The 21404-nt window shown below is 38.3% G+C and overlaps 1 protein-coding gene across 2 annotated transcripts; it reads right to left on the bottom strand.

Moving 5' to 3' along the window:
• Positions 1–1803: 1803 nt before the first annotated feature.
• On the bottom strand, positions 1804–20559 carry VCAM1 (vascular cell adhesion molecule 1). Of its 2 annotated transcripts, XM_055339237.1 has the most exons (9): positions 20404–20559; positions 19611–19886; positions 16843–17163; positions 15309–15575; positions 11052–11327; positions 8840–9160; positions 7653–7919; positions 5926–6192; positions 1804–2734 (listed from the first exon to the last, which is right to left on the bottom strand). In XM_055339237.1, exons 1-9 carry the CDS (start codon positions 20492–20494, stop codon positions 2574–2576), a joined length of 2247 nt encoding a protein of 748 aa, XP_055195212.1. In that variant the 5' UTR covers positions 20495–20559; the 3' UTR covers positions 1804–2573. The 2 variants fall into 2 exon arrangements, with proteins under 2 accessions (XP_055195212.1, XP_055195213.1); XM_055339238.1 differs by lacking the exon at positions 5926–6192.
• Positions 20560–21404: the final 845 nt, after the last annotated feature.

Here is a 21404-nt window from a genome sequence, read left to right as displayed (position 1 = left end):
TCTTACAGAGCAATCTTTTGAGAGAAACCATATTCCTCAATTGCAACAAAGCTTGAAAAGCCACTGCATTCATTTTTTTTTCCAGAAGTGAAATTTTCATCACCATTATGGCTAAAATAAAAGACATTTCAAAAGACATTGTAAATGCCCCTTTCCTCTGCAGGGGAGAGTGGCTATTACGAAATCTTTGCAGAAACTGCTCCCTGATGTTGGCATTAATTTAAACGTTTGATTTTTTGGTCTGCTGTTCTGTTAAAGTTGAGTAAGCAAAAGATAGAAAATCCCTAGGTCTTTGTTTGGCTTAACACAAAAAGCTTCTCTAAAATAAGTGACAAAAATTTATCTATTGCACATGTGTAAATTTTCAAAGAACATTGTGCTTGAGAGCTAAAAAGGACCTCAGAGTTTACCTGTAGAAACTCTTCATTTGTGTGCAAGGAAACTAAAACTCTTTAATTGCATAAGGTGATTGACCTCAGCTATTACCTTCCCCAGAAATTCTCACAGTCCCTTTGTAATTTCCCAATACCATTCACCCAGAGTGGGAAAGATGTTGGTATGGTTATAAGATGTGAGACTGTCAAGACTTTTTTTCAACCTGTCGATTAGTCTTGGTTTGACTATCAGAGAGAGATGGCAAACTTGCCAGTCTCAGAAATTCAAAAAATGTTCTGGTAGCTGAGAACCAATACTACCAAAGATCTGAACCTATTTCTAAGACAATTAGACTACGAAACATTATGAGGGAAATGAAAGTTCACTAACATCCTGCACGTGCTTATGTACCTCCCCAAATCAACTGTTTGCTTCCTTCCCACTGGAATATTAGGCAAATGAGTCAGTTAATTTCATGTTCAGATTTATAGACAATATGAAGGATATCTACTTGAGCGGGGGAAGCCCTGGTAGGTGCCTTCTATGCTTCACCAGTCAGCCAGAAAAAAAGTTGGCAGTGTAGTGTCTAATACAAATCACACTCACTTCAGACACTAGGAGTCAGGTAAAAATTTCCCTTCTTCCCAAAGATCTGGCACCTACTGTCAAGGTAGAAGACTCTTTTCTTAACCTGTCTTCAATCTCATTTCTGCTACTTCCCTTTAAAAGTGCTTAAACAACATCAGGAAGACGAGGTGGGGACCTCTCTGCTTTCTAGGGGAGAAAGAATCACTATTTTTCCTCACATCATTATTGAACTGCTGGAGTAAAGAATTCAACGCTTGCTAAAGGAATTTTATAAGTGGCCTGGGCTACTTTGATGAGGCGAGGACTAAGGCTCAGTGAGGTCGCAGGTCATGGACAGGCATCCTTCTGGAAAATGAAAAAGGTTTACGGACAGCTGTCTATTAATTAGAGGGCCCTTTCTTGGCAGTGATGAAAACAGCTGACTTGACTTCTCTGCAAAGGTGATGAGATGAGTTCTGCTGGGAACAATAATGCTCTGTCTCCAAGTCCTACTGGGTATGTACATAGGTGTTTATTTGTTGCCCTTTGACATGTGCACATTCACCTGCATTCACTCTTTTTTGTGTATTCTATTTTTTTTAATTTAATCGCAAAAAATTTAATTGCAGATTCCAAGGACACAAAACAAGATATCTAAATTCAATAGATTAGTATGGCCTAAAAAGTCTGAATTTTTATCAAGTTCTCAGGGTGATTCTGATAAAAGTACTCTGAGGATCGCACTTCAGGTATCTACTTATTATTTCTATGGGTTCGACCTCTTTACTTTTGGAACTTGGAGTTTCAAACGCTGTGATGAAAGGAGGCAGTTTAAAATAAATAAACACACAATTCTTCTAATTCTGGATATTATCACTTTACTATACAAAAAGAACCCCTAAACATTTACAAAAGAAAATCAAAAGCAGTTGCATTTTAGACCACATTGGAAAAGTTACACAAAAGTCTAATAAACAACATCATAAAACATCTTCGTACCATGTAAGTACCATCCAGAGAAATCCAGTCAACCGTTATACCATGGGTTGAAGTATTTAGTACCTGAAGGTGAACCTAGTGCCTTCTTGGTTTATCATTTACCCATAAAAAGATAAACCTTGGTATCTTCATAATACATGAAATTATTGTCAATGAAATAAATTTTACCAAAATAAAATTTTGTTAAAGAAAACAAAATATTAAGAAGATGACATAGGTTAACTGCCAGTCAATATTCATGTTAAATTTTCTTAAGATGCGTTCCGTTACGACAACCAACCGAGGCAACACTGTTTAAATATTTTGAAGATCTAACCACAGAGTGCTGTTATTCCAAGTGATCCTCCTATGGCATAAATTTTTTTTACATATATACAGATCATGTTATTGTATATACACATCAAGGAGCTACTCCAGTCAACACATTTCAATGGCAGTGCCTATTTTTCAGGCAGAAAGTTTTCTTTTAGCCTCTTGCTCACAGCATGGGGCACAGGAAGCCACTTCTTTCCAAGAATTCACTACATTCAGGGAAGTCTGGACTCTTAGTTTGTTTCCCTCATGGAATGATGAGCAGTATTAAGAATTTGGACTGATAAATAGTGTCTCTAGTTGACCATTGCAAACATTAGCTACACTTTTGATTTCTGTGCTTCTACAAGACTGTATGACCCCTTCATGTTGGCTCTTCTGGCAAAGTAAATGATCATCCCAATGGCTGGTATTATCAAGGAAGATGCACAATAAAGCACGAGTAGTTCAGGAGAAAAATAGTCCTTGTTATTTTCTCTTCCTGGAAAACAACAAAATGGATGTAGTCAACATCTGTTACCAAAAAAAAATTTTTGTAGTAATAGTTACATGTTTTATTTTAATAGTACAACTAGAGTTTCTTAGATTGGAATGAATCAAAGCCGTGATAAGGGCCAGCAGGACCTTAAATGTGTATTTCTCTGAATTATCCAAGTAATTAGTTGGCAGTTGCTATGGTCATGATGAGTCTAAAGATGACAGCTGTTGACTTACGCAAAGTTGGATCCAAATGGAATTAGGTTCAATTGTAGAATGGAAGCAAGGGCACAACTTTCTAGAGCTCATTTAAAAAGTGAGAATTAAAGAAGAGTATTTGCTTTGGAATATATAAAAATCCACTACAGAACTAGGACTCTGATAACTGTGAATTGAAATGACTAATTTATTTTCCAAGAACATCCTTGTGAAGTATAACCATTATGTTCAAATGCCATATATGATAGATATAGGATAGTAAGAAAAAGAATTCTTGCTGCCAGCTTTTTCAGAGGTACATCAAAAACTTTACATTTTGTATCTCTGAAGTAGGGTTTCTTCCTATGTTATTCCTCTTCAGCATTTATATCATCTCTTGATAAGCTGAAGTTCTTTGGATAGTATCATATTTTATTTAGAATGTTCCTTACTCAGAGGCATTTTCTGACCCACATTTTCCCCAGCTTAAATTAGGAACCCTGATAAAATTTCATAACTCACTATACTTTTTCTCGTAGATTTTTCACCACTTATAATTAAACATTTGTTTGTATGTTTATCTATTAACCTTGGTCTCCTTTTCCAGACTATAAATTACATTAGGCCACTTATCAATTTTCTTTTTGGTTCACCACTGAATAGCCAGTACTTGACTCATTGCTTGGAGTAGTTGACACCCAATAAATTTTTTTTACTACATTCCCTCTAGAATTTTCTAATCACTGGAGATGAACCAAATAGAAAAGGATCATGATGGTCAGATGATGGGAAGTCAATTTTTTCAAATTATTGAAATCAAAAAGCACTAAACCCTAAACATATTAACTGTCTCATTTTTCTACTTCCCCTTGCTAGGGTAGAACTAGCCAAAGTATAAACATTATATTTTAATGAGATATCCATTATCATAACTATGGTTAGGCATCAATATTGACAACAAGCTGGACAATGATATTTCTACTCCTATTGTTTTCTTTTCAATTTAATAAATAATAAATCTTTTGCCTTCAGTTTTTCCTTCAGGCACCTGCAGTCAAACACAAATTTGCTGCTGAGTCAGTTACCAGGGCAACCTTCAAATACTATTTTCTATTAGCTGTATAAACAATGAAAATCCAAAAGACTCTCAACCATTCCTATCATTGGAATACATTCAAGCCAAAACAAAGCAAAACAAAATTAGTTTTAAAACTCAGCTAAATAGAAAGGTAAGCTAGTTCAAAATACCAAGGAAACATGTTAAATTTTTGTCTCCATTCATTCGCAGTTACTTTACACCATAGTTTGGGAACCTGAATTTCTTAGCTGAGTGTCTAAAATGCTTTGATAGTTCATGTAAGTAATGAGTGAAAAATAGCAAATATGTGTGTTACTTATTTAATAAAGCAATTAGAAGAGACAATGTGCAAGAGAGAATTTAAAAAGTAAGTAGAGAAGCTTCAATATGTCTTTAAAAGAGAATCATTAACTACAAACTTCTAACTACAGAAATGTTAGAAGTCCAATTTCCTGGGCCTACACTGAATTATAAGTGGATTAGAAGCATCAAAGATTAAAAGAAATAGGAATAAATTAATTTCAACCTAGTCATAACTGAGATCTCCATCCATCCAGAATTACCCCCAACTTCATTAGAAGCACTAATTGCACACCCCCTAGTGTCCTTTTGAGTGGCATGATACAAGGTAAGTGTTCCATTCTTTGGACACATAGTAATTTCATTGGCCAGATCAACTCTTTTCAGGAAAATCAGTGCAGGTGGATGACTAAAAGTTTCACATGTAATCATGATACTTTCCCCTTCTTTTATATTTCTAGGTAGATATATTGATAATGCCATGTTTCAAGGAGATACTGTGAAGACACAACATATGGTAAGGCTTGCAATGTTGAGAAATTTGACCAGATGAGTAAAACTTTTACTGGTTTTCTGACCTAAGTTCACATTTTCTTTACACTGACAGGTGGTTGCAAATTCCAGTGGCCAAGGGCCACAGGTTCCAAGAGTTACATTTGTTTGCAGTCCTGTTTACTCCAAGTGTGACTTCCAACACACAGTGAGAGCTCATTAGCACCCAAGACATGGAGACTGGTTAGCAAAGGCTAACATATTCTGCTTACACCAATAAGATAAACAGATCCTACCATATATTCACAAGAGGGGTCAGGAAGTTAAAGAGCCCCTGAATTTCTTTGCTGAGGCCACTGCTCACCCCACTCCCTACTCAGAATAGAGTAGGATGGACAAGGGGCTTGGATTTTTAAGAAGGCAATTTTGTAGTCTTATAGATCCTTCTATGTTGGTTGGCATCAAGATTGCCACTCCTAATTATTATCCTGAGAGGAATCAATCCAGAAAATAGGCAGCTACTCCATGTTTAGAGAATAGCATTCTCTTGTGATAGAAGGATAGAACCTTTCTTCTTCCATGTGCCAATCCTACTTCTTTTTTTTTAAGATTTTATTTATTTATTCATGAGAGACACAGAGAGAGACAGAGACACAGGCAGAGGGAGAAGCAGGCTCCACACAGGGAGCCCAATGTGGGACTTGATCCCGGGGCTCTAGGATCACACCCTGGGCCAAAGGCAGTGCTAAACCGCTGAGCCATCTGGGCTGCCTGCCCAATCCTATTTCTTTAGTTTCCTTATAACCTCCAGGGAAAGGTTTTGAAAGTATGTTTAAATGCTTAGGAAATACAAGACTTCAGAGACCAATGATGAATTGTCAATGTTGAAAAAAGCACGTGGGAATCCTGAACTCACCAATGATTAATGTCAACTTCCTGGCTAACCTCCATAGGATAGGGCAGCTGTGCATGATTATTTTAGGAAACTTTGAGAAATAACCACAGTCAACGTGGAATTGAGTTCCATGCTGCCAACTCATTCACCTAATTCTAGAAACTCTTTACAATCCACCAAACCTCTGGCTACTGTAAAAATAATCAAAAACAAAACCAGAAAACTAACTAACCTTTAACATCGAGGGTTAAACTTCTTAATTGCAAGCCAGCCTCATTTTTAGATTCACATTCGTACACTACCGCATCCTCTAACTGGACCTTGTGGATGGTATATGCACCATCTCTGGACTTTAGCACTGTGTCTCCCGTCTCTGCTTTTTTCTTCAGGATTATCCAAGTTTTTGGAACATTTCCACATGTACAGGAGATAATGACAGTGTCTCCTTCCTTGACACTCTCAGAAGGAAAAGCTATAAGCTGTATGTCTTTCGGAGCAACTGTAAAGAGAATTTAAAAGGCACCTCTGATTGGGTGAAATATAAACCAATTCCATATTAATTTATTGACAGCAACAGTCAGCTGTCAGGGAGCTATTTGTGCTTACTGTTTGCATCAAATTTTTACAGGGTTAAATACTGAAATCAAGGTTTGTTGTAAACAATCATGTTTTTAATGAGAGAAGACATGTCTATACTTCTCTCATGTCCATTAATCTAAGTCTTTATCCAGACTAGCCCCCCAAAATGGTTTTTGACAAACAGCAATAGAATTCAAACATGGAAAAGAAAACATTTCTTTTTGTCGCAATGTTGTGCACAGTGTTTCTTTGAGGTACAAAGTTCTTTGTAGGCTTCTGAGTTTTGAGTTGGATTCCTGGATCAAGTGATGCATAGATGGTTTTCTTACTATTCTTAACAACCACAACTGCCATTGACTAAGTGGCAGGCACTGGGCTAAGTATTTAATGTGCAATATTTCTATTAATGCATAACCCATGAAAAAAAGTCTCATATTGCCATCATTCGTAAGTGAGATTCCCACTAAGTTCATCTATTTTTGTGACTCCATTTAAGATTCTTTCCCCAAACAGAGCTATAGAACCAGGACATCCATCCTAAAGGCTTTCTTTAAAGTCGAGCATTGCCCTTCTGAGGTTGTTTCTATGAAATACAAATTATCACTGAACTGGGGTAACAAGAAAGTCACTAATACCTTAGTGGAAATAATACCAAGGAGGTAAGAGAGGAAATAACAGCTCCAGTGGGAAAAAAAGGAACTCGAACCACCCCCCAAAGGGAAGGAGTGGGGAGAAATCCCGACTGATTACTGCAAGCTTTCGCCCAAAACAGACTGTGAATTCAACCTGTCAACTAGGAATTGTTTTGTTCTTGGTCTTGGCTCTCCATCCTGGAGAGAGGGGGTCTGGATCTGATAACCAAAGCAATTTTAGTGGTTCTGTGGCATCAAGTTGATGACCCAGAGGCATGGTCACTTCTACTTTTAGCCTCAAAATTTACAAAAGGTGTAAGTGTCTTCTTAGGCTTCTAAGCAAATGCTAGCATGTGCCTTGTGAGAGTGCCCCTCAGAGCCGGTTCAGTCGGATTAGGGGGCTTTAATCCTAACTAATTTCCAGATACATATATTTCACTTCCCATCCTCATTTCAATACCTTGTACCAGTAATCGTTGCCTCATAAGTACTACTGGAACTCTGGCACCATTCCTGCAGCTAGCATTCCACTCGAGGCTAAAAGAATTTTAGGATAAAAGACATGGAATGGTTTATGAGGAAGTACCATTCCAGGAGCTTGCCAAGCATAGGAAATATCATGAGCTCTTCAAAACCCTCAATCGATGTTTTTGGCAAAAATTTTGGTTTCAGAGAGGATTTTGTTCAAAACCAGTAGCGACCAAAATAATACTAACAAATTATAACTCATTAATCACATTTTACTTACCTTGGATAATTAATTCTACTTCTTTTCTGCTTATTCCAGCCTGGTTAATCCCTTCACACACATAAATACCAGAATCTTCCATTTTTGCAGAAGTTAAGGTGAGAATTGGATCCTCAGAAAGAGCCTGCAGGCGCCCATTACTTAGCCGCCTGCTCCACAGGATGTTCGGAGCTGGAAGGCCATCGCTAGAGCAGGTCATGTTCACAGGACTACCTTCCTCCACGATGGAGGAGGGGCTGACCACGACGGTTGTATCCCTGGGGGCAACTAAACAGGTAGGGATACTTGTTAGCTTGACCCTTTGTACCCCGAGTTCCAAAAAGTTTTAATAATGTTGCAAAATGGACCTATGGATTCAATGGATCAGAACAGTTTACTATAATGTTGATAACTTTACCAAAGGAAGGGCTTTTGTCCCCATTTACTTTAAGAGCAGATACAGAATGATAGAGAGTAGAGTAGGAATGCATCAAGGATGTTTTCTAATAGGAATAAGGTCCTATTAGCGAAGCATGGATGATCGTTGACCGTGCCTATCAGCATTTATTTACGGTATATTAGCTAGGACCAAAAAAGATTTGAATCCCCTATGAGAAGGTGGAGTTTATTTTTCTACCCCTCTCATCTTCGCTGGTCTGGTGACTTGCTTTGACCAGTATAACATGAAAGGAGTAATACTGTAGGACTCCCAAGCTTGAGCCTGCTTTCATTATCACCCCTTCGAAATGCCACACTCCAGTGCTCACTTCGGCAGCACATACTTGAAGAGCTGCACTCTGGTGACTAAACCTATTCCACTTTCCTTCAAATCATAGCATGTGGAGAAAGAGAGCCTCAGACACTCCAGAGAAGGCTCTAGACATATGACTGAGCCCATCTGTGACAGCCATCCCCTACCTACCTGCCAATTGACTGAAAATGCATGAGTGAGTTCATCTGATACCACAGGCAGCAGAGAACTGCCCACCTGACCCCTTCTAGACTTGCCAACTCATATGATCATAACCTAATAAGTGATAATTGTTTCCTGTGTTGGGAGTGGGCTGTTATAATAATTACTTTAAAATTTCTTTCCCAGTTACTTTTTTTCCACAGAGGTTTTCTCTATTAACCCCGTGTTAACTATTGCCTGATAAACGTGAGAAGAAATCCATATTAAATTGTGGCTACATCACACGTGTACTTACCATTAACATAAAGTGTCTGTGTACTCTGCCTTTGTTTGGGTTCAAATTCCATTTCATCAATATGTAACGTAGCCAGACAAACAAGAACTTTTCCAGTATCTTCTGTGGTGGGGATGAAGGTCATTTCCAAACTCTTAGTTTCTAGAGATTTCTTGTCCATGTCCTCCAGAAAGCTTTTACTTTCTATGATAGTCTCCCCCTTAAATAATTCAATCTCCAGTCGGTCAGAAGGATACACATTAGGAACCTCGCAGCTCACAGTGACTGGGTTTCCATTCACTAGTAGACCACTCATCTCAACCTCTGGATCTCTAGGGAATGCTGCAAATATTATGTAAAAATGATGTTTATATGTGAACATCCAAAAGAAAAATGGAACTAATCTCTATTAAATACAAGGGTCTCAAAATGACAATTTTAACTCATTTGGGATAGAATCATCACCAACATATAAATCATGACATTAAGTATACATATTTATGATATTAAGTATAAATAATGTTATAAACAAAAAATACTTAATACATGAATCCATTAAGAAATAAATATACTTCCTACTTTTCTCTTCTTAGTGATGCAATCTTTCTGACAACCATGGACTGGTCTTTTGAAAGGAACATGAGTTTCCACCATCTTATTTAGTAATTATATATTTTAAATGTTTTAAATATTTCCCCTGATGTATTGAATATTAACTGTCTCTTGGTCTCTTATTATTCATTATCTCAGTCTTCAAAACAGTCTGATAAAATGGGTATCATTTAACCTAATTTACAAGTAGGAAAACTTATAAAGAACTTACAGTTAGGAAAACTTATAAACCTCATAGAAGCTCAGAGACTCTCCTTAGACATTGTATCTACTAAGCCACTGAGTTGAGGTCAGAACCCATATTTCTCTGAGCTCAGAACTCAGGTCTAGTTTTACAGAGCTGTGAGCCTCTAGGTATCGAAGAAGATCCACAGGGCAGTTCTCAATTTAGACATTTTAATTTCCAGGGGCCGGGTTTAGACAGTAAATTTTAAATATTTCTCAAACAATGCTTGTAGTTGACAAAAAAAACTGTAGGATTTAGATTCTAAATAATTATAGGGTCTTAGGCAAACCAATAAAAATAAGACTAAAATAGATATCAAGAGTAAGAGTAATGCTAAAATTCTTTTTCCTTAGGCAAAATGTTGTTAAAGTGATACATTTTCAAATATTTCCATGTTGCAGTAAGACTGTACCACTGGTTCTCATTTTTGTTGGGAATGTGCCTCCATCAGCACATCCTGGACTCTGGGTAATATGATACCACAGTAAAATTTACCCTTATTTTGAGAGATTCAAATCCCTTTACAGACATACTCTAACTCATGCTGAACAAAATCCTGATGGGTAACACAAGTTTGGGCAGGTTTTCTGGTAGAAAATGTTCTATTTTTCTCTTGAGTTCTACTGAACAAAATAAGGCAGAGTAACCCTCTTAAAGGAATCCATTTTCAGGTCACTTTGCATATTTTGTCCTTCATTCATTTTAAACAGGAATTCCACCAATGTCAAATTCATAGAGATTCCTGATGATTTTTATTAAGGTGACAGGAACAGCAAGAAAAAAGTGCAGTGGATGTATGCTGTGTATAATCAATTTAAGATCTAGTGCTAATTCCCGGTTCAGCTTTTCACCTGGGCAGCTGCCACTGGCCATCCCCGAGGGCCAATATAACTAGCTGCTTTCAGTTTTGGCTTTCTCCTGCTCCCCACTGCCTCATTTTTTCCCATCCTGCCAACCAGCTTTCCAAATGTGCCTTCAAAACCATAGGCTCCAGCCTCCCCCTCTGTTCAAATAGCTGAGCAGTAGTAACCCCTATCCAGTCACCTGAATGGGCATTGACCCCCACTCCTCTTTCATGACCACTTCTGAGCACCCTCTATGCACAGAGAGGGGATGGGAAGCAGCGAACATGTAATGTGTTCAAGTGCATGATGACAGAAGGATTAATGATCTACAAACCAAGGTCTGTGGATGCTGTGTGCATATGCAATATATACTTCAGACTTGGGCCAATTAAGTTTCATTAAAAATTCTGGTTCAGAGATTTAGGAACAGTTCACAGTGCTAAATTCCCTTTCTAAACACATGGATCTCATTGTATATCAGACCTGCATTCTGTTTCTTTCAGTAAAATTGAGGGCATTAAAACAGCAAACAATTCTGAAAACCACTTACAGTAGAGGTCCACCTTAATTCCCTTTTCCAATTTCTTCTGGCCACAGGTCACGGTGCACAGGTAAGAATGTTCATTCTCCAAATTCACAGGGCTTAGGGTCAGCGTAGACTTGGCCCCTTCAACCTTCACCGTCCCACTCAGAGGACTATCTATCTGGGTTCTCCAAGAGAAAGATGGGGACTCGCAGTCTGTGACACTACATGTTAACACAACTGAATCACCGATCTGAGTGATAATCTGGGGTCCTGGGAAGATCTCAACAGTGAATGGTTTCTCTGGAGGAAAAAGAACAAGACAAAAAAGAAGATAAGATTCTTTTCTTCCTTCCACATTCCAAACTGTGGTCTTTTTAGCTAACATTTGTGCCAAGAATAAATAATTCCTTTCCATGTTGGGACCATCCTGAAAGACATTTTTAAAGAATGAACGCACAAGAGTTCATTGTCTCATTCATTTAACAGAATGAACACGGATAAAAACTTGTCATGATAGAAGTTGGCATCCTTTTGTGACAATAAATCAGTCTCTCCTCAGCTGTAGTTTATCAAATCCCTGGTAATAGTGGACAACAGCTCAAATAATGTCAGAGGTTCCAGTGTAGAAGCATTGTGTAAAACACTTTGCATGTATTAATTATCTCATTTAATCCTCATGACTGAATTCTTCTCTTTTACTTTCTCCTGCTTCTTCTCTTTATCTTCCTCTTCCTCTTCCTTCTTCTCCCATCACCCTCCTTGTCCTCTTTCTCCTTATGGAAATTTAGGCTCAGGAATACTGAATTAACCTTATCTAGTTTACAAGTAGTAAAATAAGGACTTGAAGCCAGGCAGATCTGATTCGAGATCCCAGCTTTTCAATTGCTTGAAAAACTAAACCAAGTCATCTTCATGTGGAGATAAAGCAGGATCTAAGAGAGGTTGTGAAAAAAGCTACAAAACTATGTCTTCTGGTTAGATGCAATACCCATAGTGGACCTGCACTTAGAGTTTCTGTGCCAACAATATAAACTTATACCATTGAGAGCACACAGAATCAAATTGAAAGCAAAGTCAAAATCTAAACATGAAAATGATATGCAAGGCACCTCTAAAATTTGTTTGATGTAATACAAACATACTTTCAATTAATTCAAAGGTTGAAAACTGAGATAGGAGGGTAAACTGCTAAGTCTCAATATCCAGAGAAGCTTTTTGGCTGCCAGTGCTATGCCTGCTGGACACACAGGCTGCTTTGGGATGATTCCTGTCTTGAGGAAAAAGGGTATTTCAAATATCCATTCCTCATCCCCTGAAGAAACTGCCAGTGGTTGGGCAGCCCTGAAAGGGACAGATGAGACTCCAGAAAAAATCACTACAACTGTCCCCATAGATAGCATACTGAACAGAGGAAAGAAACCTCAACACCTAAGTAATCCAAATACACCACATTTTGCAGGTTTCTTCTCTGTGCCAGGAGAGGTTATTTTTCTTTTTGGTTTGTCTCGCTGTGACATTGTAGTATCTTCCAGAGAGGGCTCTCCTCAAATTACCTCAATGATCTGATATGCTATTAGACTTTGAAAAAGACAGAGCATTCACAACAATGACCAGAGTTTCCCAGTTCCTGATATGCTAGTGTGAGAATGGGGAACTTGAAAACAGACCCACTTCCTGCCTGGGAAGAGCTCTCAGATAATTTTTTCCAGTGGTTGCATATGTTACCAGGCAAACTTTGTGGCCCCTGTGGAGTAATTCTCAGGTAACTGGAGAGTTCTTTCAAGGTTCAATTCTCTCTTTAATACTTAAGTTTGTTAGTGTCCTATGATGCAAAATTCAAAACAGCCCTGCCTAAGCCCAGAGTGCATTTCCTTTTCACACTGAAATAGGATCTAGTCTATTATGGGGTAGACTTATTCCAGGATGGGTGATTAGTTTCCATGATTTTATTAGTCAAATAGTTTCCTGGTCTCTTGAGAATGGTAACCTAACACCCAACAGAGTTAATCTACTAATGCTGAGTTTCAATTTTATTGTTTTAACCAACCAAATTAAAACCGTATGTATTCATATTCTAAAATTTTGCATTGCTCGTGTTTACAATTTATGCGATCAATATTTACTGGGCACCTATTTTGGGGTAGCACCCAAATATTAAAACACACACACAATTCCTAACTTTAAGGAGCTTGCAGTTTAATGAAAAGACATATTTAAATAGATACATATTTTTTTTGGCTCTTACTAAAGTATATTTAAATTATTTACTTTCATGCTTGTCTTTTCTCCCTATAGGATAAGTTCTTCAAGGGTGGTCGCTAGCCATAGCTTTTTTGTGTCTGCCCCCTAGCACCAGGCACAATTCTTGGATTCTTGGACAAAAGCTCTTAATTAATATGTGTTGAAATAAACAGAAGTACATAAACTTTGGTAAGAAGTGTTGAGTGTACTGGAAAACTGTGTGGAGGTTCCTCAAAGAATTAAAAATAGACCTGCCCTACGACCCAGCAATTGCACTGCTAGGGATTTACCCCAAAGATTCAGATGCAATGAAACGCCGGGGCACCTGCACCCCGATGTTTCTAGCAGCCATGTCCACAATAGCCAAACTGTGGAAGGAGCCTCGGTGCCCATCGAAAGATGAATGGATAAAGAAGATGTGGTTTATGTATACAATGGAATATTACTCAGCCATTAGAAACGACAAATACCCACCATTTGCTTCAACGTGGATGGAACTGGAGGGTATTATGCTGAGTGAAGTAAGTCAATCGGAGAAGGACAAACAGTGTATGTTCTCACTCATTTGGGGAATATGAATAATAGTGAAGGGGAATATAAGGGAAAGGAGAAGAAATGTGTGGGAGATATCAGAAAGGGACACAGAACATAAAGACTTCTAACTCTGGGAAATGAACTAGGGGTGGTGGAAGGGGAGGAGGGCGGGGGGTGGGGGTGAATGGGTGACGGGCACGGAGGGGGACACTTGACGGGATGAGCACTGGGTGTTATTCTGTATGTTGGTAAATTGAACACCAATAAAAATTAATTTATAAAAAAAAAAAGAAGTGTTGAGTGTAGACAAAGGGAGGAATGACCAGCTTTGCCTAACAACAAGCTGAAATTGGAAGGCTAATATGAGCTTTGTCTTGAAGGATGGCTAAGACTTTGCCTGGTAAAGGAAGGGCACTCCAGGCAGAAGGAACAACAAGGACAGAGGCACAGGGACACCAATGTAGCTACAAAGGTAGTTTCTGACCAGATTATGAAGAGTTTTATTTTAAGAAATGTGAATTTTAATTTACATGCAATTAGGGTTTGGATGAAGTAATTTATAATGAGCCCCTTTTTTGTTTTAGGTATATACTTTGTTAGCATTACACAGGATTGACTATCTTGGGGACAGAATGATAGCAGGATGGCCATTTGGGGACAATTAGCTATTTATTTGAAAAGTCACAGAGTTTTAGATTAAAATGTGCCTGTGTTAAAATAATAGTAAATGCCCTAGTGAGCAATTTGACTCAAAGCAAATTATGAACTGTGCTGAACTTGTGTTCTTATTCACTTCATAAGGTAGTGGTAAAGACTAACAAGACAACATATATAAAGTGGAAAGTAGAATTCCCAGCAAATATTAGGTATATGATCAATAGAAGCATTATTAATTTCCATGAGACAATATGCTGTCATCTGTAAAATGAGTAAAAAATACTCTTATTAGTTATTTCTTGAAGATTACAGCTAACATATATAAAGTGCCTGGCATATAGCTGGTATTCAGTGAATGCTGTTATCTAAAAACATCGTCCAAGTCAGAGATGATAAACTAAGGCAATGGCAAGAGAGATGAAAAACTGAGGACAAATTCTGAGGATCATTGTGAGGAAGAAATGACAGGTTTTGGTGATATGGAATGGGAACATGAATTTGGGAGTAAACAGCATATAGTGATCCAAATACTGGGAGTCCAGAGTGAGCAGAGATGAAAACAGATGTGATAACCTGAGAATGTGACTATTCAGGGGGTGGAAGGAAAAGAGAAAGTCAAAGCATGAGGCGGGGAAGAAATGGTGAGAGATGGCAAAGAGCCTTGTGAGCTCTGGGAGGAAAGACTGCTGAGAAGTAGGAGTTAGTTGAATACTCAATTTGCTAAAGGACATGACATCAGATGGGTCATCAATAAAACTCAAGGAAGCCATGTTGGCATTGAAGTTGTTGTGCTATTGGGCAAACCCCACTTATAACACCTTTATCATTCCTTTCTCACAGTCTACTTACCTTGAACGATTAATTCCACCTCTTTTTCATCCTTCCCAACTTCATTGACACCTTCGCAGACATACGTTCCAGAATCTTCCAGCCTCATAGCGATTAAAGTGAGAGTTGCATTCCCAGAGAGGAGCTGTAGATTCCCATTATCTAATTTTTTGCTCCAGAAAATCTGTGGAGGTGGTAGGCCTTCACTGGCACATGTCATTGTCACAGAACCGCCTTCTTGCAGCCTCGTAGAGGGATTCACAGAGATAACTGTGTTCCTGGGTGAGACTGAAAAGGCAGGAGAGCACAAGATTAGTAACTACTAGGCATCACCTTGATCCAACAAGGATAACGTAGTTCTCTCACAGGCTATATTCATATGTTTTCACAAATGTGACAAACTTACTCTGTCCAGTTAGGATCAAATCAGCATTGTGGGGTCATACAACTCAGTCAATCCAATTTCTGACTAATCTGAGTGAGTTACTTTTTTGATGTTTGGTGTTTTCAGATGGCCACAGATACTCCGAAATTAAGAAAGACCCTTAGAATAATGTGGTTCAGTCTCCCAGATAAAGTAGAAGTCTTCTTGGTATCTTTGCCAAGTGCTCATTTAAGTTGGCTTCAACACTTCCGTTGAAGGAATTGCCGCTTTACAAAATAGTCCATTTGATTTGGGGACAGCTCTAATTATTAGAACGATTGAACTGAAACCTTCCTCTTTGTAAATAAATTTCACTCAATGGCCATAGTTCATCCTCTGCTGTTACAGAATAAATCAAATCCCTATTCCACATGGCTGTCTTTCAAATAGTAATGATAGCTCTCTCTTCCAAGTTTTGTATTCTCTAGGAAAAATACCCCCTATCTTGACTGTGCTTTTCAAAATATTGATAAAAGCTTTTCCATCTCATTCTCTTTCAGCTAAACACACTATAGTTGGCAATACTCCTTTTAAATGTAGTGTCCAAACCAAAACACAGCGTTTCAGTCTAGAATGGAGTACAGTGAATCTACTCCTACATGATTCTGGGACTACAAGCCTGCCTCAAATCCCTGCCCTTCTCAGGAAATGTGGAGGTAATCAAACATCACCTCCACTTTCCCACCCAATGCACATGTGTACGTGTGAGCACATTCACACACGTGCACATGCACGCATGCACACACAGAACAAATGCTCACCTTGTAAAATCTCTATAACTTGATATTTCAGGGCACAAGAGTTTGCAAAACACGATTAAAAACATTTTCTCATTTGAGCCTACTTCCTACTACCAAGTCAGTTTGGTATTAGCACTCCCCTCTGATAGGTCGGGAAATAGGGAAATTAAGCCACCGGAGTTCACACGGTTAATGGAGCCAGTAGTCCTCTCAATCCGAATCCAGTACTCTTTTCACTGAATTATGCTGGTGACAAATATTATGTTCTTGAATAAAAACGGAGTAAAAACGATAAACAAGTGCCTTCTTGACTTTAGTTGCTAAGTTTACTGCCGTATTCGTCCAAGACTCGATTACCACAAAGACTAGACTATACCACATAGCTACTTACTGTAGACTTGTAGTTCTTTGGTAGTCTCCCTTTCTTTGGGCTCAAAGTCAATTTCATCCATGTGTAATTGTGCTCGGCAAACAAGACCTTTCCCAATATCCTCATTGGTAGGAGTGAAGGTTACCTCCAAACTCTTGGTCTCCAGGGACTTCTTCTCCATAGGCTCTAGAAAGTCCTTACTCTGTAGGAGATCATTGCCATTCAGCAAATTCATCTCCAGCCTGTCAAATGGGTAAACATCATGGACCAAACACGTGACTGTGACTGGCTTCCCAACTTCTAGGGGGCCACTCAGTTGGATCTCTGGGTCCTTAGGGAAAGCTGCAAAGGTCAAGCAAATACATGTGAGTGGGCTTTCTGTTCATGTAATATAAGGTCTTTTACTGATTCAGTGCAATGCAATGTTTCTGTTATTACAGTCGTAATTCATTGTTTGAATAGCCTTTTTGGGATGCCTGAGTTGAGTGTCCACCTTTGGTTCAAGCTGGCTCCCATGTGGAGCCTACTTCTCCCTCTGCCTATGTCTCTGCCTCTCTCTGTGTGTCTCTCATGAATAAATAAATAAGATCTTTTTAAAAAATAAAATAAAAAAGATAAATAAATAAATAAATAAATAAATAAATAAATAAATAAATAGCCTTTTATGGGTTTGGGTGGGTTCACAGACCGGAATCAATCACCTTTTAGAGAGTTCTTCAGCACTGTCCCAGATGTACTAAGGGTTGCATATTATTCAAGTAAAAGAAGGGAGAAGTAATGAATGTTTATTGAAAACTTATACGTGCCCACTACTGTGCTATTCATTTAACATTAATAATTTTATTTTAATTCTAAGACATAGAAAACACATTTCACAGATATGAAAACATAGCACATTTACATAACTGGCCAAAGCTCACACAACTAGTAAATGGCAAGTCTGGGATTTCACTCAGGATTTCTATTATTCTGTACTGCTATTGAAGATTTACATTACATCACATTCCCTTATCTTAGGGCAGAGATATGACCACTTTACAAATAAGGAAACTGAGGCTCGGCATGTCATTGCAAAGAACAGCTACTGTGCACCATATGCTAAGAAATGAAGAGAGCGATATTAAATAATTGGTTCTGGAAAATGATGCCCCTGACAGGAATCCATCCACCAGGAAGGTACACCTGTGCAATCTTCAAATTCTAGAAGGGAGATTTACCTCCTGCAATGCCCAACTCAGCATCCTAACCAGCACTCCACTTGAACCTTCCAGTGCCAAGGTGACAGGGAACATGCTATTTCAGTCAGCCATCGCTTCCTTTGCAAGGGCTACCTTTTCATTACAAACTGTCATGAAGGTAACAATTGGCTGGATTCAGGACTCCGTGTAATAAGAACACAAAAGTCCCAGCTCTAAAGAATAGTATAATCAAATGTGGAATGGAGACAGGATTGTTAAACATAATGAGAGACAGATATTCTTAAGCAAAAACTTCAGGAAAGACAATTAAAGCCAGAAGTGTCTTTATTCCTCTTTTTTAAATCTTCAACTATTTGATTCTTGAGAGCAAAGGCAAGGGAACTTATGCTTTACTCTGTGAAAAAAAACAGTATTTTTCATTTTTCTACCAATAATTTCTCTCTCTCATATTCTGTAAGAAATGTGCCCATAGTCCACATAGTTTGCTGTCAAGTAATATAAGAACTTGCTACTTTTCCCTGTATTTACATAAGGGGGCCTTTCAAGGCGCTCAGGAGGCTGCGCAGACAAACTATGCATGTACAACGGGCATAATTGAAAGCAGCCGGCCCGCACGGTTTCTTGGTACGCATTAGCAACACATGAGGCTTATTGAAGAATCAATTACAGATGCTGGGCAAAGCAGAGCTCCACCATAGCAGAAGGAAACCAAAATAATTATAAGATAATCAAATGAGGTCTTCGTGAAGAGATGGCCATAAAGAATTTCGGGGTTGTTTTTTCAAATTTTTCAAATTTAATTTTATTTTGTTTTTCTAAAATGTAGTCATCAGTAAGCAAAGGCAAGATTTTTATTACAGGTTGTTTCTTTATTCCTCTTGCTAACTTTGTAAGCTTGGATCAAGATGGATTGGCATGCATTTTAGTAGAATGGCAAACTAGGGATGTTTATTAACATTCGTGAGGCAAATCTAATTCATTGCACCAATAACCTTGAGGTTGAGCATTAAGGCTTAATGACACCAAAAACAAAAACAACCTTCCTAAATGTATCTGTGCCGAAGTCAAACGAATGAAATGTTTGCAGATAGTTTCCTTATGTCTAAGGAAAAACTCTTGTACAGAACCCTATTACTAAATTATAGATCCCCTACTTAGGCTGATTTTAAGCACAAAATTGCGTAAGAATAAGTTAGTGGAAAATCCCTGAAGAATGGAATTCATAAATCATTTAGGCGTAGATGACCAAGTAAACATGTAAGGATAGAATCAAATAGAAATGTTTGAAAAAGAAGATTAAAAACTTCAGAAATCTTCATTTTACAGCTAAGGAAAGAAAAGCCCAGAGACATTGAGTCTTACCCTTGGTCACTATGTTTATGGCAGACTCAGAAGTAAAAGCCAAGGTTTGGATTCCTTTTCTAGTGCTAGACCCAGCGGTCTTAACTTTCTTGGGGCAGTATGTCCTCTAACCAAGAATCTGGACATGAATATCCCTTAATTTTTTTTCCTTTAAAAATAGGTTTTCTAAAAAAAACTTATTTTAATGCAAAATTGAAAGACAAATCAAAGAGCCTCTGCAGTACTCACAATAAATCTCCACTTGAATGCCTTTTTCCAGTTTCTTCGATCCACAAGTCGCTGTACACAAGTAAGCATGTTCATTGTTGAAGCTAACAGGGTCCATGGTCAACGTGGAATTGTTCCCCTCATTCTTCACTTTCCCATTCAGTGGACTGTCTATCTGGGTTCTCCAAGAGAAAGATGGGGTCTCACAGCCCGTCGTACTGCAAGTCAGAGAAATGACATCACCAATCTGAGCAGCGACTCTGGGTTCAAGGAAGATCTCCATTTTCGAAGCTTGAGCTGGAGAGGCAAAAAGAAGAGAGAACTTTGTTTAGCATTCTACTCCCTCTGCTCTGTTCTAGTGTAATGTCCAAAATACAATCTGGCTGATATTTCTTTCCTAAATTTTGAACTAACTGCAAGGCAGCCAAAAAACACTGGAGTCACTGCCAGAGGTGTGGAATCATGGAGAACGCTGTCCTGACCCTCACGCCCCTTTATGAAAGTTGTTTCGGTATTTGCTCCATTTAAGCTCATTATCAAGTATAAGAAACTGAGGAGATAGACCTCCCTAGAGATAGAATCCAATTATCTATTTGACACTGAAAAAAGATACCCAAAAAACATCAATTTGCAGCTCCAACTATGACAGCACAATGGTACATAGCAATACTCAATAGCCCATTACATGTTACTTTAAGTTTTCCCACGGCTTAAAAATCCAAGTGCCTGTCTTCACTACCATAGCACAACTGACTGCAGCCAAAATCAGCTGAAATGGAATGTGAGCATTTGGAACAGATCAAAGAGAACTTACAAACGGCAAACACCATCCAAAGTATATTTGAGGCTCCAAAGATCACGACCATCTTCCTAGGCATTCTTAGTTGCTGCCGTGATGAGAACATAGTGGTCCCCAAAACCCTTGTTCCACCTGATAGTGCCCTGGAACAGGCTTTAGCCTGTAAAGCCAGTGAGGCTCGATGAGGAGTGAAATGGAAAGTCTGCTCTTTATAAAGGGTCTTGTTGCAGAGGCACAGGGCGGAGGGAAATCCCTTCAAGGGGAAACCCGGAGCAGAGCCAGAAAAAAAGCTTAACTGACACCCAGCCAAGTCCAGGATTAACCCCTTCATTTGCTCTCAGGACTCAAACTACTCTCTCTGCCCTGGAAAATGAAACACGTCTAAGGTGATAAAAAGTTTTTCCTGATTTTAACTCCAAAAGGATATCTTTGCAAGAAAAAGTACAAGGTAATTCTCCTTTCAGAATAATGTTTATTTCAGGATAAATGAAAAGCGAGAGAGAGGGGAGAAAGAGACAAAGATAGAAAGGGTAAAGAGAGAGAGTGTGTATGAGAGAATAATAAATTACACTCTGGATTTTGAAATGGCTAAATAGCCACTATGTAATATGAACTGGTTTTTCTCCATTAAGGCGTATTTGCAAATTCTAAAATGGGGTCAAATTATTCACTTACAAAAAAAAGTTTTTATCTCTTGATGAGTTACTTTTTAAAAGGGAGATCATATAACTTCTTAGTTTTATTTTCTCTATTCATAAAGATACTAATAAAAATAACTCTTTTGACAACAAACATCAACTTGCTGAAATGATTTCTGGAGTGGAAAGTAAAAGAGTGTTAGTAAAACAAGAGAAATACTTTTTCCCTTTTGTTTCAGAAAAGTTACCAATCTTTTGGTTCAATTGCTTGGTAACTGAAAGTCTTTTGCAGACTTAAATATAAACGTATAGAATTCATCTGAAATGGTAAATCTCTTGGACTGGACCATAGACACAGTTGAAACATGAAAAATACTT

Source organism: Nyctereutes procyonoides, unplaced genomic scaffold (assembly GCF_905146905.1).
Source record: "Nyctereutes procyonoides isolate TBG_1078 unplaced genomic scaffold, NYPRO_anot_genome, whole genome shotgun sequence".
Lineage (NCBI taxonomy): Eukaryota > Metazoa > Chordata > Mammalia > Carnivora > Canidae > Nyctereutes > Nyctereutes procyonoides.
The sequence above is the reverse complement of the archived record's forward strand: the minus strand, read 5'-3'. Positions and strand labels throughout refer to the sequence as shown.

Excerpts from the sequence above, each read along its gene's own strand:
- VCAM1 (XM_055339237.1), bottom strand. The coding sequence starts at position 20,494 with ATGTTCTCATCACGGCAGCAACTAAGAATGCCTAGGAAGATGGTCGTG. Across the intron at positions 17,164-19,610 it reads CATTCAAGTGGAGATTTATT|CTTTCCCTAAGGACCCAGAG; the intron begins GTGAGTACTGCA and ends TGACCTTTGCAG. Across the intron at positions 15,576-16,842 it reads CAAAGAACTACAAGTCTACA|TCTCACCCAGGAACACAGTT; the intron begins GTAAGTAGCTAT and ends CTGCCTTTTCAG.